This window comes from Pongo pygmaeus, chromosome 15 (assembly GCF_028885625.2).
Source record: "Pongo pygmaeus isolate AG05252 chromosome 15, NHGRI_mPonPyg2-v2.0_pri, whole genome shotgun sequence".
NCBI classification, from domain to species: Eukaryota; Metazoa; Chordata; class Mammalia; order Primates; family Hominidae; genus Pongo; species Pongo pygmaeus.
Genome location: NC_072388.2, coordinates 72,093,715 through 72,115,313, shown reverse-complemented (window position 1 = coordinate 72,115,313; position 21,599 = coordinate 72,093,715). Strand labels below are relative to the sequence as shown.

The 21,599-nt window shown below is 42.0% G+C and overlaps 1 protein-coding gene across 9 annotated transcripts in view; it reads right to left on the bottom strand.

Annotated features, from left to right (window-relative positions):
• PSEN1 (presenilin 1) overlaps positions 1-21,599 on the bottom strand; it is a 79,561-nt gene that overhangs the window by 22,655 nt on the left and 35,307 nt on the right. For all 9 annotated transcript variants that reach the window (XM_054448322.2, XM_054448327.2, XM_054448328.2 and 6 more), the window contains 3 exons: positions 19,022-19,163; positions 10,346-10,413; positions 4,388-4,608 (listed from right to left, as the gene is read on the bottom strand). In XM_054448322.2, the coding sequence (XP_054304297.1) occupies positions 4,388-4,608; positions 10,346-10,413; positions 19,022-19,163 (431 nt within the window). The remainder of the gene's footprint in view (positions 1-4,387; positions 4,609-10,345; positions 10,414-19,021; positions 19,164-21,599) is intronic.

Sequence of the window (21,599 nt, the reverse complement as noted above, 5' to 3'; positions counted from 1 at the left end):
ACTTTTTCTTTCAGTTTCTGTCATGAAAATTCAGAATACAGGCCGGGCGCAGTGGCTCACGCCTGTAATCCCAGCACTTTGGGAGGCCGAGGTGGGCAGATCACAAGGTCAGGAGATCAAGACCATCCTGGCTAACACAGTGAAACCCCGTCTCTACTAAAAATACAAAAAATTAGCTGGGTGTGGTGGTGGGCGCCTGTAGTCCCAAGCTACTCGGGAGGCTGAGGCAGGAGAATGGCGTGAACCCAGGAAGCAGAGCTTGCAGGGAGCTGAGATCGCGCCACTGCACTCCACCCTGGGCAATACAGCGAGACTCCATCTCAAAAAAAAAAAAAAAGAAAGAAAGAAAATTCAGAATATAAAAATAATTTTAAACACTGAAAAATATAAAACAGGTATAGCTAAACTTGTAAAGGAAGAATTGATAGCTTGTGTTGACATTATTGTCACTTAGATGCATTTACATTTAAAAATTTCATGTCTTGCCGGGCACAGTGGCTTATGCTTGTAATTCCAGCACTTTAGGGAGGCTGAGCGGCAGATCACTCATGCTCAGGAGTTTGAGATCAGCCTGGCCAAGATGGCAAAACCCCATCTCTAACAAAAATACAAAAAATTAGCAGCTCATGGTGCTATCATCCCAGCTACTCAGGAAGCTGAGGTGGGAGGATTGCTTGAGCCCTGGAGGTGGAGGTTGCAGTGAGCCAAGATGGCGCCATTGCCTAGGTGACAGAGTAAGACCCTGTCTCAAAAAAAAAAAAAAAAAAAAAAATTTCATGCCTCGAAGTGGTCATGTCTCTTTGTATAATAATATGTATATGTACAATATGATATAGTATATATAGAACTATAATATAATATAGTACAGTAATAAAACACATACACAAAGAAACCTCTACTCTCACCACTTCTACTTCAATTTGTTTGAATGAGAAGTCTGCCTTGCTCTGAAGTAATGAGATTTTCAACTTGTTTGACTCTGCCACATTTGGTACTACTTGTTTTATGATACACTCTCCCTTAAAGAATTGCTAAATGATAAATCTGCTTATTTTTTAGAGCAATTAAATTAAAATTGCTTGTGCTTTGAAAATTTCAGAACTTTTTTGACAAATTAAATCTTGAAACCTTGTAAAAATGGAGCCGAGAATCACTAAACATTGGGTACAAAAATCTCTTTTGTTTAAAAGGAACTCAAAGTTCTGTAGAGATACTCATTTGTATGATGTGCAGACAGAATGGAGGGTTGATGGTAAAAATATTGTAATACAGTGAAAAGAATATTGGACTTGGGATTCAGATTCAAGATCAGAGTTTAAGCTTAGGCAAATAATTTACCTCTGTAAACTTCAAGTTTCTTAGCAGTAAAACAGGGATAATAACTGCCTTGATACTTCATAGGATTATATAAAAATATAACACTGGGCTGGGTATAGTGGCTCATGCCTGTAATCTCAGCACTTTGGGAGGCTGCTTGAGGCCAGGAGGTCAACACCAACCTGTGCCTGTAGTCTTATCTACTCAAAGCCTGAGACAGGAGGACTGCTTGAGCTCAGGCTTTTGAAGCTACAGTGAGCTATAATCGTGCCACTTCACTCCAGCCTGGAGGACAGAGTGAGATCCTGTTTCTTAAAACAGAAAAAATTTACTGATAGACATTGTTCTAAGTGTATTATTGTATTAAATGGATCCTTTAATTTAATCTTCATAACTGACATAGGAGTTGAGTAACTTGTGTGGTCAAATAGCTAGTAAGTGATGAGTAGGCCAGGCGCAGTGGCTCACACCTGTAATCCCAGCACTTTGGGAGGCTGAGGCGGGCAGATCACTTGAGGTCAGGAGTTTGAGACCAGCCTGGCCAACATGGCAAAACCCCGTCTCTACTAAAAATACAAAAATTAGCTGGGCGTGGTGGTGCGCACTTGTAGTCCCAGCTACTCAGAAGGCTGAGGCAGGAGAATCGCTTGACCCCGGGAGGTAGAGTATAATAGTTAGCTGAGATCAAGCCACTGCACTCCTCTATCTCAAAAAAAAAAAAAAAAAAAAAAAAAAAAAAAAAAAAAAAAATGCACTCCTCTATCTCAAAAAAAAAAAAAAAAAAAAGTGATGAGTAGAATTTGAACCCAGACATTCTGTCTCCAGACCTGGCATTCTTATTCACACCTAAGCAAGAATAGATGGTTACTTTGCAAACCATGAAGTACTATACAACATAAGGTAATTATGAAAGTCAGAGAGAGTATATGACTTCTATAGTTCCACAACTGATTACTCAAATACAAGAACAGAACCAGTTCAATCCTATTTCCACAGACTTCTTCGTCAATCAAATGAGGATGATGTTTCCTATTACAGGCCCCCAAAGATTTTAGTAAGTATGTAAATAGTGATAAAAGTGTATGGCCAGGCCGGGCACGGTGGCTCATGCCTGTAATCCCAACACTTTGGGAGGCCGAGGCGGGTGAATCATGAGGTCAGGAGATCGAGATCATCCTGGCTAACACGGTGAAACCCCGTCTCTACTACAAATAAAAAAAAATTAGCCGGGCGTGGTGGCAGATGCCTGTAGTCCCAGCTACTTGGGAAGCTGAGGCAGGAGAATGGCATGAACCTGGGAGGCGAAGCTTGCAGTGAGCCGAGATCACGCCACTGCACTCCAGCCTGGGCGACAGAGCCAGACTCCGTCTCAAAAAAAAGTGTATGGCCAGGCATGGTGGCTCATGCTTGCAATCCCAACACTTTGGGAGGCCAAGGTGGGAGGATCGCTTAAGGCTAGGAGTTCCAGACAAGCCTGGGAAACACAGTGAGATCTCATCTCTGCAAAAAAAAAATTTTTTTTTTTAATTACGCATGGTAGTGCATGCCTATAGTTCTATCTACTTTGGAGGCTGAGGTGGGAGGATTGTTTGAGCCCAGGACAAGAGTTTGAGGCTGCAGTAAGCCACGTTCATGCCACTGTACTCTAGTGTGGATGACAGAGAGAGATCCTGTCTTTGGAAGAAAAAAACAAAAAGGAAAAAAAAAAGAGTATGGCCATGGCCTTATAATATAGAAGGGGTCACATACTAATCTCTGAAAATGGATCCCTTTTTGGCTTTCATACAGGGCAACAGCCACAGAGTACATACCTGAAAGCTGCCTGGGTTAATGGCTGGAGTATGTTCTAACTGTTCAGGACCCATGTCACACTGGTGATTACAGAATGTGAATCTCACACTGTCCAAATCGGTTTTATTTTTAAAAGAATAATTCTACACATTACCTTATAAAAAGTAGGTAACCTAATTTTGATTTTAAAAGTGAATTGAGGCCAGATGCAGTGGCTCACACCTATAATCCCAATACCTTGAGAGGCCAAGGCAGGAGGATTGCTTGAACCCAAGAGTTCAAGACCAGCCTAGGCAATATAGCAGACGTTCTCTCTACAAAAAATAAAAAAGTCAGGCATGGTGGTACACACCTGTAGTTCTAGCTACTCGAGAGGCTGACGTGGGAGGATCGCATGAGCCCGGGAGTTCAAGGTTGCAGTGAGCTATGACTGCGCCACTGCACCCCAGCCTGGGTGACACAGCAAGACTTTTTCTCAAAAAAAAGAAAAAAGCTTATGCAGTAAGATATAAAGGAAAAAAAATCGTTTAAAAAATGAATTGAGCAGTTGGTGTGTCTACCACTCTGCTTGTGCTTTTTTTTTTTCGCTTTTTTTTTTTTGAGACAGAGTCTCGCTCTGCCACCCAGGCTAGAGTGCAGTGGCACCATCTCGGCTCACTGCAACCTCCACTTCCTGGGTTCAAGTAATTCTCCTGCCTCAGCCTCTCAAGTAGCTGGGATTACAGGGGTACACCACCACACCCAGCTAATTTTTGTATTTTTAGTAGAGGCAAGGTTTCACCATATTGGCCAGCTTGTCAAAACCTCAAAATTCTTGAAAAACCAAATTTTTTTTGAGACAAGGTCTTGTTCTATCACCCAGGCTGGAATGCAGTATGCAATCATGGCTCACTGCAGCCTTGACCTCCTGGGCTCAATCGATCCTCCCACCTCAGCCTCCTAAGTAGCTGGGACTACAGGTGTGCACCACCACGCCTGGCTAATTTCTGTATTTTCTGTAGATATGAGGTTTTGCCATGTTGCCCAGGCTGGTCTTGAACTCTGGGCTTAGGTGATCTGCCCGCCTCAGCCTCCCAAAGTGCTGAGATTACAAGCATGAGCTACCATGCCCAGCCGAAATCTTCAAATGAAAAAGTTACTACAGCTAATTAATGATTTACTGAAGAGTTATGGGATGTACATGTTACCATTTTCTCTAAATCAAGATAAAGAGACGAGGAAAGAAAACACTCCAGTGGGGCATTCCTGTGACAAACAAATTATCAGTCTTGAGTTTTACCATATACTGAAATCACAGCCAAGATGAGCCACGCAGTCCATTCAGGGAGGTACTTGATAAACACCAGGGCCATGAGGGCACTAATCATAATGAGATATGCCTGCTGGAGTCGAAGTGGACCTTTCCAGTGAATGGAAATCATTCCCACCACACCAAAATTCCAGATCAGGAGTGCAACAGTAATGTAGTCCACAGCAACGTTATAGGTTTTAAACACTTCCCTGAAAAAAAATTACACAGATTTTAAAAGATTTATGTACAATAATTTTCACCAAAACATTATTTAGAATAATGTGATGGCTCCCAAACATTAGATATTAATATCGCACCTTTATAATTTTATCATAACCTATATCAACTGTGCTATTATTTATTTAATACTTCCCTTTAAATTAATTTACTCTTTTTCTGTTTGTTTTTGTTTTTGAGCCAGGGTCTCATTTTGTTGCCCAGGCTGGAGTAAAGTGGTGCAATCACGGCTCACTGCAGTCTTGACCTCCGGAGATCAGGTGGTCCTCCCAGCTCAGCCTCCTAAGTAGGTGGGACAACAGGTGTGTGCCACCATGCCCAGCTAATTTTTCTAATTTTTTTTGTACAGATAGGGTTTCACCATGTTGCCCAGGTTGGTCTAAAACTCCTGGGTTCAAGCAATCCACCCGCCTAAGACTCCCAAAGTGCTGGGATTACAAGCATGAGCCACGGTGCCTGGCCAATTAATTCACTTTTTTCCCTCAAGTTGAACAATTCACTTTTTTTCCCCAAGCTGAACTTTTTCTTAACAGGAAGCTCTGTATCATTCATATAAATGGGAAACCAGTTGCACAGGCCATAACTATAAAAATAAGTACAAACAGGAAAAAAGGTCACATAATACCTAAAATGCCATACTATGCTTTGGGAAATATTAGTTTAAAACATCTGAAATTAGAAAAAATTAAACGTGCTAATAAATTTTATAGCTAGGACATAAATTTTCATACAATGAGATTTAGCAGTCATTAAAAATAGATATATGCAGGCTAGGCACAGTGGCTCACACTCTCATCCCAGCACTTTGGGAGGCTGAGGTGGGAGGATCACTTGAGGCCAGGAATTCCAGACCAGCCTGGGCAACACAGTGAGACTCTATCACTACAAAAAAATTTTAAAATTAGCTAAAGGTGATGGCACATGCCTGCAGTCCCAGCTACTCAGGAGGCTGGGGCAGGAAGATAGCTTGAGCCTGGGAGTTGGAGGCTGCGTGAGCTACGATCACACTACTGCACTCCAGCCTGGGCAACAGAGCAAGATCCTAACACTAAAAAAGAAAAGAAAAAAATATATATATATGTATGTATTTTGGAATTTCAAAGTGGGAGATAAATCATCCTTCCAGACAGTATCTGAAACCCAAAGTTTATGCTTAAATAAAGGTGTGCTTTCTTTCACCTTCAAAGCGGGAGAAGAATCATCATACACACACACACATATATACATATATACACAAATACATTTTTTAATATACACATATAAACATTGAGTTATATAGGCATAACACACTGTTGCTTGAAAAAATATAGGATCCCATTTATGATCCCATTTATGCAAAGTAGTGTGAGAGAAGAGTAGATGAGAAATCGATATATTAATTCCTGAAAGGATGACAGGACTTATCTTTAGGTGGTGGGAATCTGGTCATTTTTCTTCTTTATAATCTTATATAATGTCTTTTTTAAAAAAACAATGAATGTTAAGTATTTTTATAATGAAGAACATACTATTTTAATTTTGGGGAGGAAAAATCCACCATCTAACAACAAAGAGGTTGCAACTGTAGAAGATGCCTGAGGTAACTGAGGAGAAAGCAAGCACGCCTTTAGGCATAAACTTTGAGTTTCAGGTACCGTCCAAAAAAATGATCCCTCTCCCACTTTGAAATTCCAAAATAGAGTAAACATTGAAATTTCTGGACAATGTAGATATTTATATTAAGCATTTCCGGTATCCTTGAACTAAAAAACAAAAACAAAACAAAAAAAAAAATCTATTTATTAATCTTTGGCTAGGTAATACATGAATAAGATATAAAATTTACAACAGATACTGTGAAAAGTAGGTTTTCTCCCCACTGTGCCCCATGGTTCCCCTCTCTAGAGGAAAGCACTATTTTTTCTTGAGATGGGGTCTTGCTATGTTGCCCAGGCTGGCTATGAACTCCTAGGCTCAAGCAATCCTCCTGTCTCCACCTCCAAAAATGTTGAGAGTACATGTGTGAGCCACCGTGCCTGACTGGAAAGCACTACTATTAATTTCATGTACATCCTTCCAAAAAGTCTATACATATCATACATATACTTTTCTACTTGACACAAATGATAGCATATTTTAATTTTTTTTTTTTTTTAAATAGAGTCAAGGTCTCACGGTCACCCTGGATAGAGGGCACAATCATAGTTCACTGCAGCCCCAAAGTCCTTGGCTCAAGTGATCCTCCTGCCTCAGCCTCCCAAGCAGCTGGGGCTACAGGCATGCACCACCATGCCTGGCTAAGTTTTGTATTTTTTGTAGAGATGGAGTTTCACCATGTTGCCCAGGATGGTCTAGAACCCCTGGGCTCAAAGGATCCTCCCACCTCGGCCTCCCAAATAGGTGAGATTACAAGTGTGAGCCATCACACCCAGCCTTAAAATTCTCAATAATAGATCTTGCATATTATCTTTTTCACCCCTCTAAGCTGTTAAGTTTTTTCACTTAAAATATCTATTTCTTCAGAAGCAGGAGCAGGGACTGCTGGCCCTCAGTGCCCCCTGCCTTCCTCTGCACAGCCTGCACTAGCAGCTCTGAATACAATGTACGTAAGGAGGGGTAACCTGAGCTGGAGAGGGCCTGGAGCCACATCAGACCCATCCACCCAGTTGTTGGCCTACAACTGGCTGTGGATCCAAAGGAAGGTAGAGGCCAGCTCAGTCTACACCTGCTACTGCTCGGTGCCCACCCGGTCAAGGGAGACCAACACATGGTAAAGGTCAAGGGCTTCTTGGAAGGCAGTCAGCAGCCTGTGCAAGATGTTCTCCACACTGCTCAGCTTAAGGGGAGCTGGGGGCAGAACCTCAGCTGGCATCTCTGCTTCACCAGTGTCCAGGGCTTGCACAATTCTTGTTTACTCGTAGATATTTAATCTTTTTTGCTGCTATCATAAATGGGACTTGTCCTTTTATTGTGTTTTCTAACTAGTTGTTTATGTGAAGGTTATTGATTTGTGTTTTCATTTTATTTAATTTTTTTGAGACGGAGTTTCACTCTTGTTGCCCAGGCTGGAGTGCAATGGTGCAATCTCGGCTCACAGCAACCTCCACCTCCCAGGTTCACGCCATTCTCCTGTCTCAGCCTCCCGAGTAGCTGGCATTATAGGCACCCACCACCACACCCGGCTAATTTTTTGTATTTTTAGTAGAGGTGGGGTTTCACCGTGTTGGCCAGGCTGGTCTCGAACTCCTGACCTCAGGTGATCCACCCGCCTCGGCCTCCCAAAGTGCTGGGATTACAGGCATGAGCCATGGCACCCAGACAGGGGACTTTTGTTTAATTTTGTAATCAATTGCCTTACCAAACTTACTTAGTAATTTGAATTGGTTTTCGGTTAGTTCTAAAACAAAGTAAACAATCATTTCATCTCCAAATATTGGTAATTTAACCTTCTTTTCCAAATTATACAGTTCGTATTTCTTTCTCTTGTTTAATTGTGTTTGCTAGTCCCAACAGAGAAATGCTAGATAATTGGTGATAAAGAAAACCTTCATCTCAGCTGGGCACAGTGGCTCAGGCCTGTAATCCCAGCATTTTGGGAGGCGGAGGCAGGTGGATCACCTGAGGTCAGGAGTTCGAGACCAGCCTGGCCAACATGGTGAAACCCCTGCTCTACTAAAAATACAAAAATTAGCCGGGCATAGTGGCAGGCGCCTGTAATCCCAGCTACTTGGGAGGCCTTGAGGCAGGAGAATCGCTTGAACCCGGGAGGCAGAGGTTCCTGTGAGCCGAGATCACACCATTGCACTCCAGCCGGGATGACAGAGTGAGAGTCTGTCTCAGAAAAAAACAAAACAAAAAACAAACAAACAAAAAAACAAAAAAAAGAAAAGAAAACCTCCATCTCATTCCTGACCTTAATAGGCAAGCTTCTAGTTTCCCTATGAGGATGACATTGGCCTTTAGAATGAGATACATACATTTTATAATGTTAGAGATTTAGTTATTTATTTATTTTTAGAGACTGAGTCACCCAGGCTGGAGTGCAGTGGCGCAATCATAGCTCACTGCAGCCTTGAATTCCTGGGCTCAAGCTATCCTCCCACCTTAGTCTCCCACGCAGCTAGAACTACAGGCACACACCACAACTGGCTAATTTATTTTTTGTAGAGGCAAAGTCTTGTTATGCTGTGCAGGTTGGTATCCAACTTTCAACCTCAAGCTATCCTCCTACCTTAGCCTCCCAGAGTATTGAGATTATAAGCATGAGCCACCACACCCGACCCTATCTATTTATTAAGGAATCTGATCAAGAACAGGTGTGGAATCTTATCGAATGCCTTTTAGCACATACAGAGATGATGATCTAGTAATACAGCAACTTATAATGAACCAATCTTCCATTCTGCAAACAAACTCCACTTGGTCAAATGTATTATTATGGCAGGGTGCAGTGGCTCAGGCCTGTAATCCCAGCACTTTGGGAGGCCAAGGCGGGTGGATCACGAGGTCAGGAGATCGAGACCATCCTGGCCAACGTGGTGAAACCCTGTCTCTACTAAAAATACAAAAATTAGCTGGGCATGGTGGTGTGCACCTGTAGTCCCGGTTACTCAGGGGGCTGAGACAGGAGAATCGCCTGAATCCAGGAGGTGGGGGTTGCAGTGAGCCGAGATCATGCCACTGCACTGCAGCCTGGGCGACAGAGTGAGACTCAAAAAAAAGTATTATTCTTTTAATCTATTGCTGAATTCTCTTAATATTCTGTTATTCTTTTGAGATCAATAAATATAACTGACCAATAGTTTTCTTTTACTTGATAACTTGTGGGGCTTTAGCTACCAATGTTATGCTGGCTTCATAAAATTAATCTGGAAGCTTTTTTTCTTTTTATATGTTCTGGAACACTTAGTATTAGAGTTACCATTCCTTAAAGGTTTAACAGAATTTCCCCATTAATCCACTGGGGCCTGGTACTATTGCTATTTGTGCAGGTGGGGTGGAAACTTCTTCCGTAACTTTCTGTATTTCTTCTTTGTTTAGATTTTCTCTCTCTTCAGGGGTCAGTTTTGATAATTTTTTTTCTAGAATATCATCCATTTCACATAGATTCTCATATTTGCTTCTTTTGTTTGTGGTTATTTCCCTTAATCCTTTACCAAAGAAGTAACTCTCCAATTTATTTATTAGTTTGACTGCCTCTTCGAATTTAAGAGCTAGTGCAATTGTTTACAAACTGTATTCTGCCACTTGAGCTGAGAAAAAGGCCACGATGGCACATCTCTGAGCTTCACTATTGTTTGACTAGATCCACTTTTTTCTATATTATATATGAAAATTTCATATAAGATTTCATTAGAAAGAAAAGAGTCACTGATAAAAAATAATATAGAAGTATGAAAATCAATTATTCTGGTTTTTATACATTCTTAAAACCCTTTCTTAACATTCTGACTCACAGACTTCTACTAGAAGAATATATAATCTTCAAAAAGGCTTAGAATTAACTGTAGTCTTAAGTTCTTTCAGTTCTACTTATTATAAGCAAGGAGCAACAGAAGAATGTCTCAATTAGTAATACTGACTTGTCTTTTATATACCAAGTATGACCTATATGTGGAAACAATTAAAATTTCAGAGTAATTCATCAACAAAGTACATGGCTTTAAGTGATAGCTACAGAGCACAAAGGTAATTACTTCTGAAAGACAGACCAAAAATTTCACAACTTACCCCAAGTAAATGAATGAAAAAAAGAACAGCAACAATAGAGATGATATAATAAGCCAGGCATGGATGACCTAGAAAAGAAAGCATTTCAATGTAATTAACAGGTCCCACAACCCTTAAAAAGTACACTTTTTTTTTTCTTTTTTGAGACAGGGTCTCACTTTGTCGCCCAGACTGGAGTGCAGTGGCGTGATCTCAGGTCACTGCAACCTCTGCCTCCTGGGTTCAAGCAATTCTCGTGCTTAAGCCTCCTGAGTAGGTGGGACCATGCGTGCGCGCCACCACGCTAGGCTAATTTTTGTATTTTTAGTAGAGACAGGTTTTCGCCATGTTGCACAGGCTGGTCTCAAATTCCTGACCTCAAGTGATCCGCCCGCCTCAGGCTCCCAAAGTGCTGAGATTACAGATGTGCACCACCACGCCCGGCCCACATCTCTCTTTAAAACAACTTTATAAAATAGTACAATTTGGCAAAGGCCAACAGAATGGCTTTACCTAGATATTGGTACTCCTTGGACATTTGAATATTCTTTTTTTTTTTTTTTCTGAGACGGAGTTTCGCTCTTGTTGCCCAGGATGGAGTGCAACGGCACAATCTCGGCTCACCGCAACCTCCACCTCCAGGGTTCAAGCAATTCTCCTGCCTCAGCCTCCCAAGTAGCTGGGATTACAGACATGTGCCACCACGCCTGGCTAATTCTGTATTTTTAGTAGAGACAGGGTTTCTCCATGTTGGTCAGGCTGGTCTCGAACTCCTGACCTGAGGTAATCCACCGGTCTTGGCTTCCCAAAGTGCTAGGCCGCACCTAGCCAACATTTGAATATTCTAAATTAAGTTGACCATCCAAATACAACAAAGTTGTTTCTGGTGTTCTTCCACAAAATTTTCCAACATTTTGTTACAAAAATGTTCAAACACACAGCAACATTTAATTAATTTTACAGTGAACACCCATATATCACCTAGAGTCTACCATTCATATTTCGCAGTACTTGGTTTATAAAATTTCTGTCTAGCTCCTCATCCATTAGTCTTTGTTATTATTAATACATATCAAAGTAAACTGAGAGGTCGGGCGCGGTGACCCACGCCTGTAATCCCAGCACTTTGGGAGGCCAAGGCAGGCGGATCATGAGGTCAGGAGTTCAAGACCAGCCTGGCCAATATGATGAACCCCATCTCTACTAAAAATACAAAAATTAGCCAGGCATGGTGGCACATGCCTGCAGTCCCAGCTATTCGGGAGGCTGAGGCAGGAGAATAACTTCAACCCGGGAGGCGGAGGTTGTGGAGAGCTAAGATCGTGCCATTGCACTCCAGCCTGAGCAACAGAGCGAGACTCCATCTCAAAAAAAACAAAAAAGGTAAGCTGAGAACACCTGTACATTTCCCTCCAAATACTTCAACTTTAGCCTAAATTTTATCTCACTCTTTAAAACTTGTCTGTCTTGGCCAAGACAGACAATACCAGTGGGAGATGTACACTGGGATTCCTTATTAAGCTTTAAATTAAGGACCAGAGTAAATATTAAATAATTGAAGTTCTCATCTTTCTTGAGAGACGCTTTTCGCCTTGGTTTTTTGGCAAGGGAAGAAGGAGATGTTCCTATTTATTTCTTTTTTAAATTTCATTTATTTATTTTTGGGAGATGAAGCCTCACTCTGTTGCCCAGGCTGGAGTGCAGTAGCACGGTCTTGGCTCACTGCAACCTCCACCTCCCAGATTCAAGCAATTCTCCTGCCTTAGCCTCCCAAGTAGCTGGGATTACAGGCACCCACCACCACGCCCAGCTAATTTTTGTATTAGAGATGAAGTTTCACCATGTTGGCCAGGCTGGTCTTGAACTCCTGATCTCAAGTGATCCACCCTCCTTAGCCTCCCACAGTGCTGGGATTACAGGCGTGAGCCACTGTGCCCGGCCTAATTTTAATTTTTTTTAACTGTACCTTACAGGAGCCCCCCAATTTTTTTTTTAATTATTTTTTGAGATAGGGTCTCACTGTGTTGCCCAGGCTGGGGTACAGTGGCATGATCGTAGCTCACTGCAATCTCGAACCACTGGGCTCAAGCCATACTCCCACCTCAGCCTCTCTAGTACCTAAGACTATAGGCGTGGGTACACCACCATGCCTGGCTAATTTTTTATTTATTTTATTTTTATTTTTTGTAGAGGTGGGGGGTCTCACTCTGTTGCCCAAGCTGGTTTTGAACTCCTGGCTTCAAGTGATCCTCTGGTCTCAGCCAAACTGATGAGAGTCACCGTGCCCAGTCTTGCTTATTTTAAAAATAGCATTTTTCTGAATCAAAAGTAACATATGCTTATAACACTTAAGAAACACAGAAACACTAAAAGAAGAAAACTATTCTAATGGCCAGTGACAACCAAAATTAATATTAACATTTCCCTTTCAGGCCAGGCACAGTGGCTCACGCCTGTTATCCCAGCAGTTTGGGAGGCTGAGACAGGTGGATTGCCTGAGGTCAGGAGTTCGAGACCAGCCTGACCAACATGCCAAAACCCCGTCTCTACTAAAAATACGAACATTAGCCAGGCGTGGTGGCAGACGCCTGTAGTCCCAGCTACCAGGGAGGTTGAGGTGGGAGCACTGCTTGAACCCAGGAGGTGGAGGTTGCAGTGAGCCAAGACAGTGCCACTACATTCCAGCCTGGGTGACAAAGTGAGACACTGTCTCAAAAAAACAATACGAAACAAAACAAAACCGTTTCCCTTTCAGACATGTTTTCTATCTGCATGTATAGGCGTGTGTAAAGACCTTTTAACAGTGAGAATCAGCTAGTGTACCATTTACATTCTGCTTTCACAAATGTAATCTTTTATTACAAACATATTCTCATGCCACCAAATATTATTTGAAAATATGATTTTCTTTTAAGAGACTGGGGTCTCACTATGTTTCCCAGGCTAGACTGGAAAACCTGGGCTCAAGCAATCATCTCGTCTCAGGGTCCCAAGTAACTGGGTCTACAGGTGCGTGCCACTGCATCTGGCGTGAAACTATGATTGACTGACTGATTGATTGATTTTGAGATGGAGTTTTGCTCTTGCTGCCCAGGCTGGAGTGCAATGGCGCAATCTCACCGCAACCTCCGCCTCCCAGATTCAAGCACTTCTCCTGCCTCAGCCTCCGGGGTAGCTGGGATTACAGGCACTCGCCATCATGCCCGGCTAATTTTTTTGTATTTTTAGTAGAGATGGGATTTCCCCATGTTGGTCAGGCTGGTCTCGAACTTCCGACCTCAGGCGATCCGCCCACCTCAGCCTCCCAAAGTGCTGGGATTACAGGCATGAGCCACTGCGCCCAGCTGAAACTATGATTTTTAAATTACAAAGTAATAGTCTACTCATATGGATAAACCCACAATTGAACCTTTGCCTTATGCATGGAATCTGTATTGTTTTCCCTTTCTTTCCCCAATTTTAATTTACATTAAAATGAACATCCTACTTCACAAATATTTTCCTGAATTTCTAATTCCTTCTTTAGAATATATCATAAAAGCAAAATTACTAAATCAAAGTGTACAAACTTTTTCTAATTACTGATTTAATTAATACACACTGGCTTAGTTACCTGACAAAAAAAGACCAATCTTGACAAAGTCAATACGCCAAATGTTAATTTGTTATTTTCATATGCATTTCTTTTATTACTATGTTATACACACACATTTCAACAGGGCTTTCTCATCTTGCAAAAATCCCTAGTTCAGCTTTCCTGTGCTAAAGGATATGAAAGAAAACAGCCCTGCTGTTTTACAGTACATAACAGTATCTTCTCTAAACCCTAAACTATCAAGGCCAGAAATCATCTGACTTTAATAAGTTATAGTTCCTTTTATAACAAATTATGTATAATAATTAACTGCCTTTTCTGTTTTTAACATTTTAAGGTTTGGTCTTTTAGCTTCTAGGGCTTGCCACAGACATTGCATAACCAACCACTGATATGAGAAATCCTCAGGGTTTATTTCCAAACAGGCTCTGGCAAGTTACTGAATCTCTGACTCAAAAGCTCCTTTTACTTATACTGGGAGTCAAAGTAAACAATTTGTTTCTATATAATTGTTTGTGCGTGCTAAGACTTGAACATTAAAAAACATCACAACACAAATGAACAAGTAAATGTGGAGATCTGGCTGAATACAAACCTCTTAAACTGTCTCAAATGAGGCTGGGCATGGTGGCTCAGGCCTGTAGTCCCAGCACTTTGGAAGGCCGAAGCCAGTGGATCACCTGAGGTCAGAAGTTCGAGACCAGCCTGGGCAACATGGGGAAACCTCATCTCCACTAAAAATGCAAAAATTAGCCACACATGGTGGTGTGTCCCGGTAATCCCAACTACTTGGGAGGCTGAGGCAGGAGAATCACTTGAACCCAGGAGGCAGAGGTTGCAGTGAGCCAAGATCATGCCACTACACTCCAGCCTGGGCAAGAGACTGAGACTCTGTCTCAAAAAAAAAATAAAATGAAAGATGGATAAAAGCTGCACAAATGTGACAAAAAATATATTAAGAAAGGTTCCAGATAAGATGGAGTAAGCACCTTCCACTCTCTCTGTCCCACTGAACACAGTTACAAAACCTGGGCAGAAAGCAGGCAGCAGCTGGTTGTAAAAGATGAAAAGTAATGAGAGGTAGGTGGGCTGGGGAATTAGAAGTACTAGCAGTGAGCCGACCACTTTTTTCCCTCCACCTGTACTCAGTACAACCTGAGTGGGCATTAGCAAGACAATGGGAGCTCCAGAAGACCCCTAGTTCTGGCTTGAGGATCAGGAAAGAGGTCTCCTAACACCCAGAGAGTGTAAAAATCCAGTTGTTCTTCCTTTATTTGGAGACAGAGTCTCGCACTGCAGCTCAGGCTGGAGTGCAGTGGCACTATCTCGGCTCACTGCAACCTCCGCCTCCCGGGTTCAAGCAATACTCCTGCCTCAGCCTCCTGAGTAGCTGGAACTACAGGCGCCCACCACCACGCCCGGCTAATTTTTTGTATTTTAGTAGAGACAGGTTTTCACCATGTTGCCCAGGCTGGTCATAAACTCCTGAGCTCAGGCAATCCACCCGCCTTGGCCTCCCAAAGTGTTAGGATTACAGGCGTGAGCCACAACGCCCGGCCTTCTTTTCCCCTTTTCTCCATTCTTGTATGCCCAGTCCTCACACGATCCTGTGGTGATGGTAATGTGGGTGGCAGAAGCCTAAAATTCAGAGGGAGGGAATCCTTACTCTCTGACTGGAGGAATGTCAGTCCCGAGAGAGTGGGGCAAATAGCCCTTGCTTTATTTCTCTCTCTCCTCCCACATTTTGGCCCTGACTTTAGGAAGATAAAGTCCACTTTCGGCTGCAGGAATGGAAAAGGGAAGCCCAAGAAACCACAGGGAGATCACAGAAAGAGAGAAACTCATGAAAGCAATCTCTTAAAGCTGTTTATAAACTTGCGGGTCTATTCCCAAAGTGAGTGGGTATGGAGGTGATCCTCAACACTACACACCGACCCTGACGACAGAATTACAAATAGAACACCACTATACCAGTCCCATACTGGTGACTGGGTGGCATATACATGGGGCAGATCTGAGCAACACTGTAAAGGCTTTGACAAGGCTGGCTGGACCTAACCCAATCAGATCAATTGGCCAATAAAACAAAAATATCAACATCCTTGGAGCATAAAAATGCTCCAAGAAGTAAGGGCAAACACTCTTAAAATGAAAGGAAAGTTTTAAGTTTCAGAATAAAAAAATGTAAAGAAGGGCTAAATAGGTATTTTAGAACTAAAAATAACCAAAAACATTTCACTGAATAGGTTTAATAACAAAATGCAAATTTCAGGAAACTTGAAGACAGATCAATAGAAATTACCTAACCAGAACAATAGTGAAAAAAATTGGAAAATAAACAGCTTCAGAGACCTGTGGAATAAAAAGTTATTTGGTCGTCACTCCCAGGGTAAAGAGCCAGGCACAGTGGCTCACGTCTGTAATCCCAGCACTTTGGGAGGCTGAGGCAGACGGATCACTTGAGGCCAGGGGTTTAAGACCAGCCTGGCCAACATGGTGAAACCCCATCTCTAATAAAAATACAAAAATTAGCTCGGCATGGTGGCACATCTCCGTAATCCCAGCTACTTGGGAGGCTGAGGCTGCAGTGAGCCGAGATCACATCACTGTACTCCAGCCTGGGTGACAAAGCGAGACTCGGTCTCAAAAAAAAAAAAGGGCCGGGTGCGGTGGCTCACACCTGTAACCCAGCACTTTGGGAGGCCCAGGCAGGCAGAATACTTAAGGCCAGGAGTTCAAGACCAGCCTGGTCAACGTGGTAAAACCCCATCTCTGCTAAAAATTAACAAAATCAGCCAGGCATGGTGGCAGGCACCCATAATCCCAGCACTTTGGGAGGCGGAGGCAGAAGAATCGCTTGAACCAGGGAGGCAGAGGTTGCAGTGAGCCAAGATCGCGCCACTGCACTCCAGCCTGGGCGACAGAGTGAGACTCTGCCTCAAAAAATAAAAATAAAAAAAAAAATAAGAGAGTAAAGAATGTGGTACAGAAAAATTCTGAAGAAATAATGGTTCGAAATTTTCCAAATTTGGTAAAAGACATAAACCTAGAGATTCAAAAAGCTCAGTGAACTCCAAATAGAATGAACAAAGAAATCCTCACACAGTCCCATAATTAAACTGCTGAAAAGAAAAAGAAAATTTTGAAAGTGACCAGAACAAAACAATGTATTACTTTTAGAAGAACAGTGATTCGAATGACTGATTTTTATCAGAAACCATGGAGGCTGAAAGAAAGTAGAAAAAATGTTCACACCAAAGTAAAAGGACACATATTGATTATACATTTTAACCATGTTAGAAAAGTATACAGAAATAAATACTAGAAGGAAACAGAGTAGACTCCTACATTTGGAAAGTTAATTTTTTTTTTTTGGTAGAGATAGGTCTCACTATGTTGCTCAGGCTGGTCTCAAACCCGACCTCGGCTGGGCATGGTGGCTCACGCCTGTAATCCCAGCACTTGCAAGGCTGAGGCGGGTGGATCACCTGAGGTCAGGAGTTCTAGACCAGCCTGGCCAACATGGTAAAACCTAGTCTCTACTAAAAATACATGGGCATGGTGGCAGGTGCCTGTAATCCCAGCTACTCGGGGGGCTGAAGCAGAATTGCTTGAACCCGGGAGGCACAGCTTACAGTGAGCCAAGATCGCGCTGTCACACTCCAGCCTGCGGGACAAGAGTGAGACTTTGTCTCGGGGGAAAAAAAACAAAACAAAACAAAAAAAACTCCTGACCTCAAGCAATCCTCCTGCCTTGGCCTCCCAAAGTGCTGGGATTACAGGCATGAGCCACCATGCCTGGCCAAACATTAATTTCTATTATTTGAAAATGACCTTAAAAGGTGCATGACTTGTGATAATGTGTAATTTTTTCTAAGGTATGAGTCTGAAACGTGCTAGTTGGCTGAAACTCAGCAGTAGGTAACTTGGCAAAAGAGTGAGCTGGGGAGGAGAGGCTGAGAAGGGTGGGTCTGTGTCTTTCCCGTACAACCTCCCAGTGCCCCACTTCCCAAGGAAGGAAGTAGTATAGTAGAAATGGTGAGAGGGTGCATGATGGCTACCAGTTTAGGCAAGGTGTGACCAGTCACCAGTGAGTTTAATACCAGCATCTGAAGATGGCTTTATTGTTCTGTACTCCAATATGAAAATCTGATTTTAGTTATACTGTATTTTATAGGGACCATTATATCCTACAGTGTTATTTGTGAATGAGGAGATTCACAGAGGTCTTAGAGTATATTTCTTCAGTATACTGTCAATCAAAATATTAAAACCACTTAGGGCCGGGCGCAGTGGCTCATGCCTGTAATCTCAGCACTTTGGGAGACCAAGGTGGGCAGATCACTTGAGGACAGTAGTTCGAGACCAGTGTGGCCAACATGGTGAAACCCCATCTCTACTAAAAATACAAAAATTAGCCGAGTGTGGTGGCACACGCCTGTAATCCCAGCTATTTGGGAGGCAGAGGCAGAAGAATCGCTTGAAACTGGTGGGTTGAGGCTACAGTGAGCCGAAATCGCGCCACTGCACTTCACTCCAGCCTGGTGACAGGGCAAGGCCCTGCTTCAACAAACAAACAAACAAAAACCCACTTAGACTGTGCTATTATATGAAAATGTTTATTTTTCAGTTACACCTTTTTTTGTTTTCTGGTTTTATTTTTTGAGACAATGGCCTAAAAAGGCATTGAAATCCAAAATAGCATGAATTATCACTAAATCTTGATAACTAATCATAATATATATATTTTACACTAATTTTTTCATGACATATAGATTCCATGCATATAAAATACTTCCAATATTTGTTTTTTGTTTTCTTTAATAGAAGCAGGGTCTTGCTATGTTGCCCAAGCTGCTTGTGAACTCCTGGGCCCAAGCGATCCTCCTGCCTCAGCCTCTGAGCCTGGCATTACACATGCACCTGGCTTCCTTTTTCTATTTTTCGAATGTTCCACAGTGAGGAGGAAGAAAACTAAAAATTAACTTATCTCTAGAAGACAAAACATTTTTTCTTTCCTAGATCAGTTAAGTTACTGTGACAGGAATACCCAACCATAAGAAGAACAGGGTGGAAAGCAAAGATCTGTGTCTCATGCTCACCTTATAGCACCTGTATTTATACAGAACCACCAGGAGGATAGTCATGACAACAATGACACTGATCATGATGGCAGCATTCAGAATTGAGTGCAGGGCTCTCTGGCCCACAGTCTCGGTATCTTCTGTGAATGGGGTATAGATTCTACAATAAAACAAACACAAAAGCCCTAGGTAAGTGTTAATGGAGATCCCCAACCACATTACCACCTCCAACACAGAATTTTCTTTTTCTCGATTCAATTCATATCTTATAAGTCACTTTTGCCCAACTCACCAATCTAGCTAAGAATTTTTAACCTGAGAAAAACAGCTACACTCTAAAATAATTGCTTCAAAGAAAATATCTAACATATGGAAAGAAGGACTTACAGGTGAACCAGACACTGGCTCCATCTAGTGGGTGCTTTATATTGAAATAATCATAATACTTCATCAAATGTTTTTTGGCTACAGCTTATTAGGAACTTGTTATAGAACCAGATTCTGCCACAGAAACCACGTGGGCTGACAAGTGGTTGTCAGAAGAAAGGTAATATGGCTTATAATTAGTGCCTCTCATCTGCAGAGTAATTGCAACTGGAGTTGTCTTAAGATAATGTCACATATCCATCTTCCCCTTGTTTCTCATTCACAGAAAAATATTTTTATTCCAGGTGCCAACATTCCCAGCCAAAAACACTTTACTTCTGACTCCCTTATATTTAGGATGGCTATGAGAACAAATAATGGCAATGACTTTTAGGGAGATGTGTTGTGTATGGAACTTCTAAGAAAGGAGAGAATTCTGCTGACATGTCCTATGAACTTTTCTCCTCTACTCCTTCCTACTGTCAGAATGAAGGTCAGGGCTCCAGCCTGGACCCTGAAGTAAGCTAGAGGTTAGAAGCTAAAGAAGAAAGAAGGAGATTGAGTCCTTGATGAACGTGAAGCCACTATACTAATCTGGACTGCCTACCTCTGCACTACTCTATGAGAGAGAAAGTATGTGCATTATTTAAACCAATTGTTTTGATTTTCTACTAACAAAGTTAGAAACATCTCTGTAAAAAGCCAGACAGTGAATATTTTAAGCTCTATGGGTCATATGGTCTCCAGTGCAACCACTCAACTGTGCTACTGTAGCGTGAAAGGAGCCACAGACAATGTATAAACCAGGGAGCATGGTCACATTCCAATGAAAGTTTATTCACAAATTTGTGAATAACTTGTTATTACACCTTTGTGGAAAGGTAGCAGACAGATCTGGCCTGTGGCTGTAGCTTGCCAATGTTTGTTCTATAATACGTTGCCAAACCTAACCCTAACCTATACAGATAATATTCTTCAATCCCTCTAGTTCTAACCCCTGCCCTTCATCTGCTGTCTTAGATGCCCTCCCAAAAGGCTAAAAGTTTGGCTTTCAGAACACCATGTAGTTTTTCAGACACTTCACAACTTCAAATTCTAAAACTCAATTAAAACTCTTCTTTGGACCCCATGAGAGTCCTAGAGATGGAACTAGATGACATTTGAATCAAGCATTTTTCTTGGAGGCCAAGGGCTGACAACAGCAGCACCGGGAAATCCACATGACAGCCCCCCAAGAGTCTAGAGAGTGCTGGCTTGAATTAGTTGTTCATCCTTTGAATTGACGATTTGTTTGGCCATTTATTATACACCTCACCCTGGAGACTCAGTACCCTCACAGGCCTTGCAATAAAGAAGGAAATCAGGCATTAAATAAACAATGTAAATAAATATATATTTGCAAATTGTGACAAGTGAGAAAAAACAAGTTGCTATGAGAAAAGATACTAAGAAGGACTTAATCCTGTTATGAGAAACAGGAATGTTATCTTTGAGGATTTAACATTTAAGCCAATGTTAGATGTGAGTTCTAAATTTCAAAGAATATGTATGTTCAATTCTTTGCCTTCTACTTTTAAACTTAACTTCCTTGTAAAGCAATGTTTTTCGATTACCTACTCCACCCTACTCATTCTGATCACCTGCTCCACCCTCATTTCAATTACCTGCTACCTGCTCTGCCCTGACTCCTGCCAAAGCACTCACCCCATCATTCTCTTTAAATTAGCCAGTCGGAATTAGTTTAGCCTGTGCAGTCTAACCCTAGCCAATAGGCGAAGAACACAGCAGCAGGGACCACGTGTGTCAGGGATAAGAACCCTTTCCCCTCCCTTGTCCAAACGTGTGCTTGCCATTGTTCCATCTGAAAGGGTGCACCCTTCTATATAGAAGTAACTTGCCTTGCTGAGAATTAAAAGGAAAATTTTATATTCGAGTGCTATTTCTTTTGCGGCACCGAAACTTTATATATAACACCAAGAGGAGGGGGATGACAGGAATTTAATCCACCAAAGTTAGAAAAGAATATTCTAGGCAGAAGAGCAATGGGTGCCCAATGGCCCTGAAGTGGAAAAGAATTTATGTGTTCAATTCAGCATAACTTCAGCCCTAACCAGTAATACCATACAGGAAACATACTTCTGCAGTGTTCCTTTTCTCCACTTAAAAAAATGAAGTAATAACCCCTCGCTCTCTCAACTGCTCCTGACCATCACAGAGGATGGACTCTCCA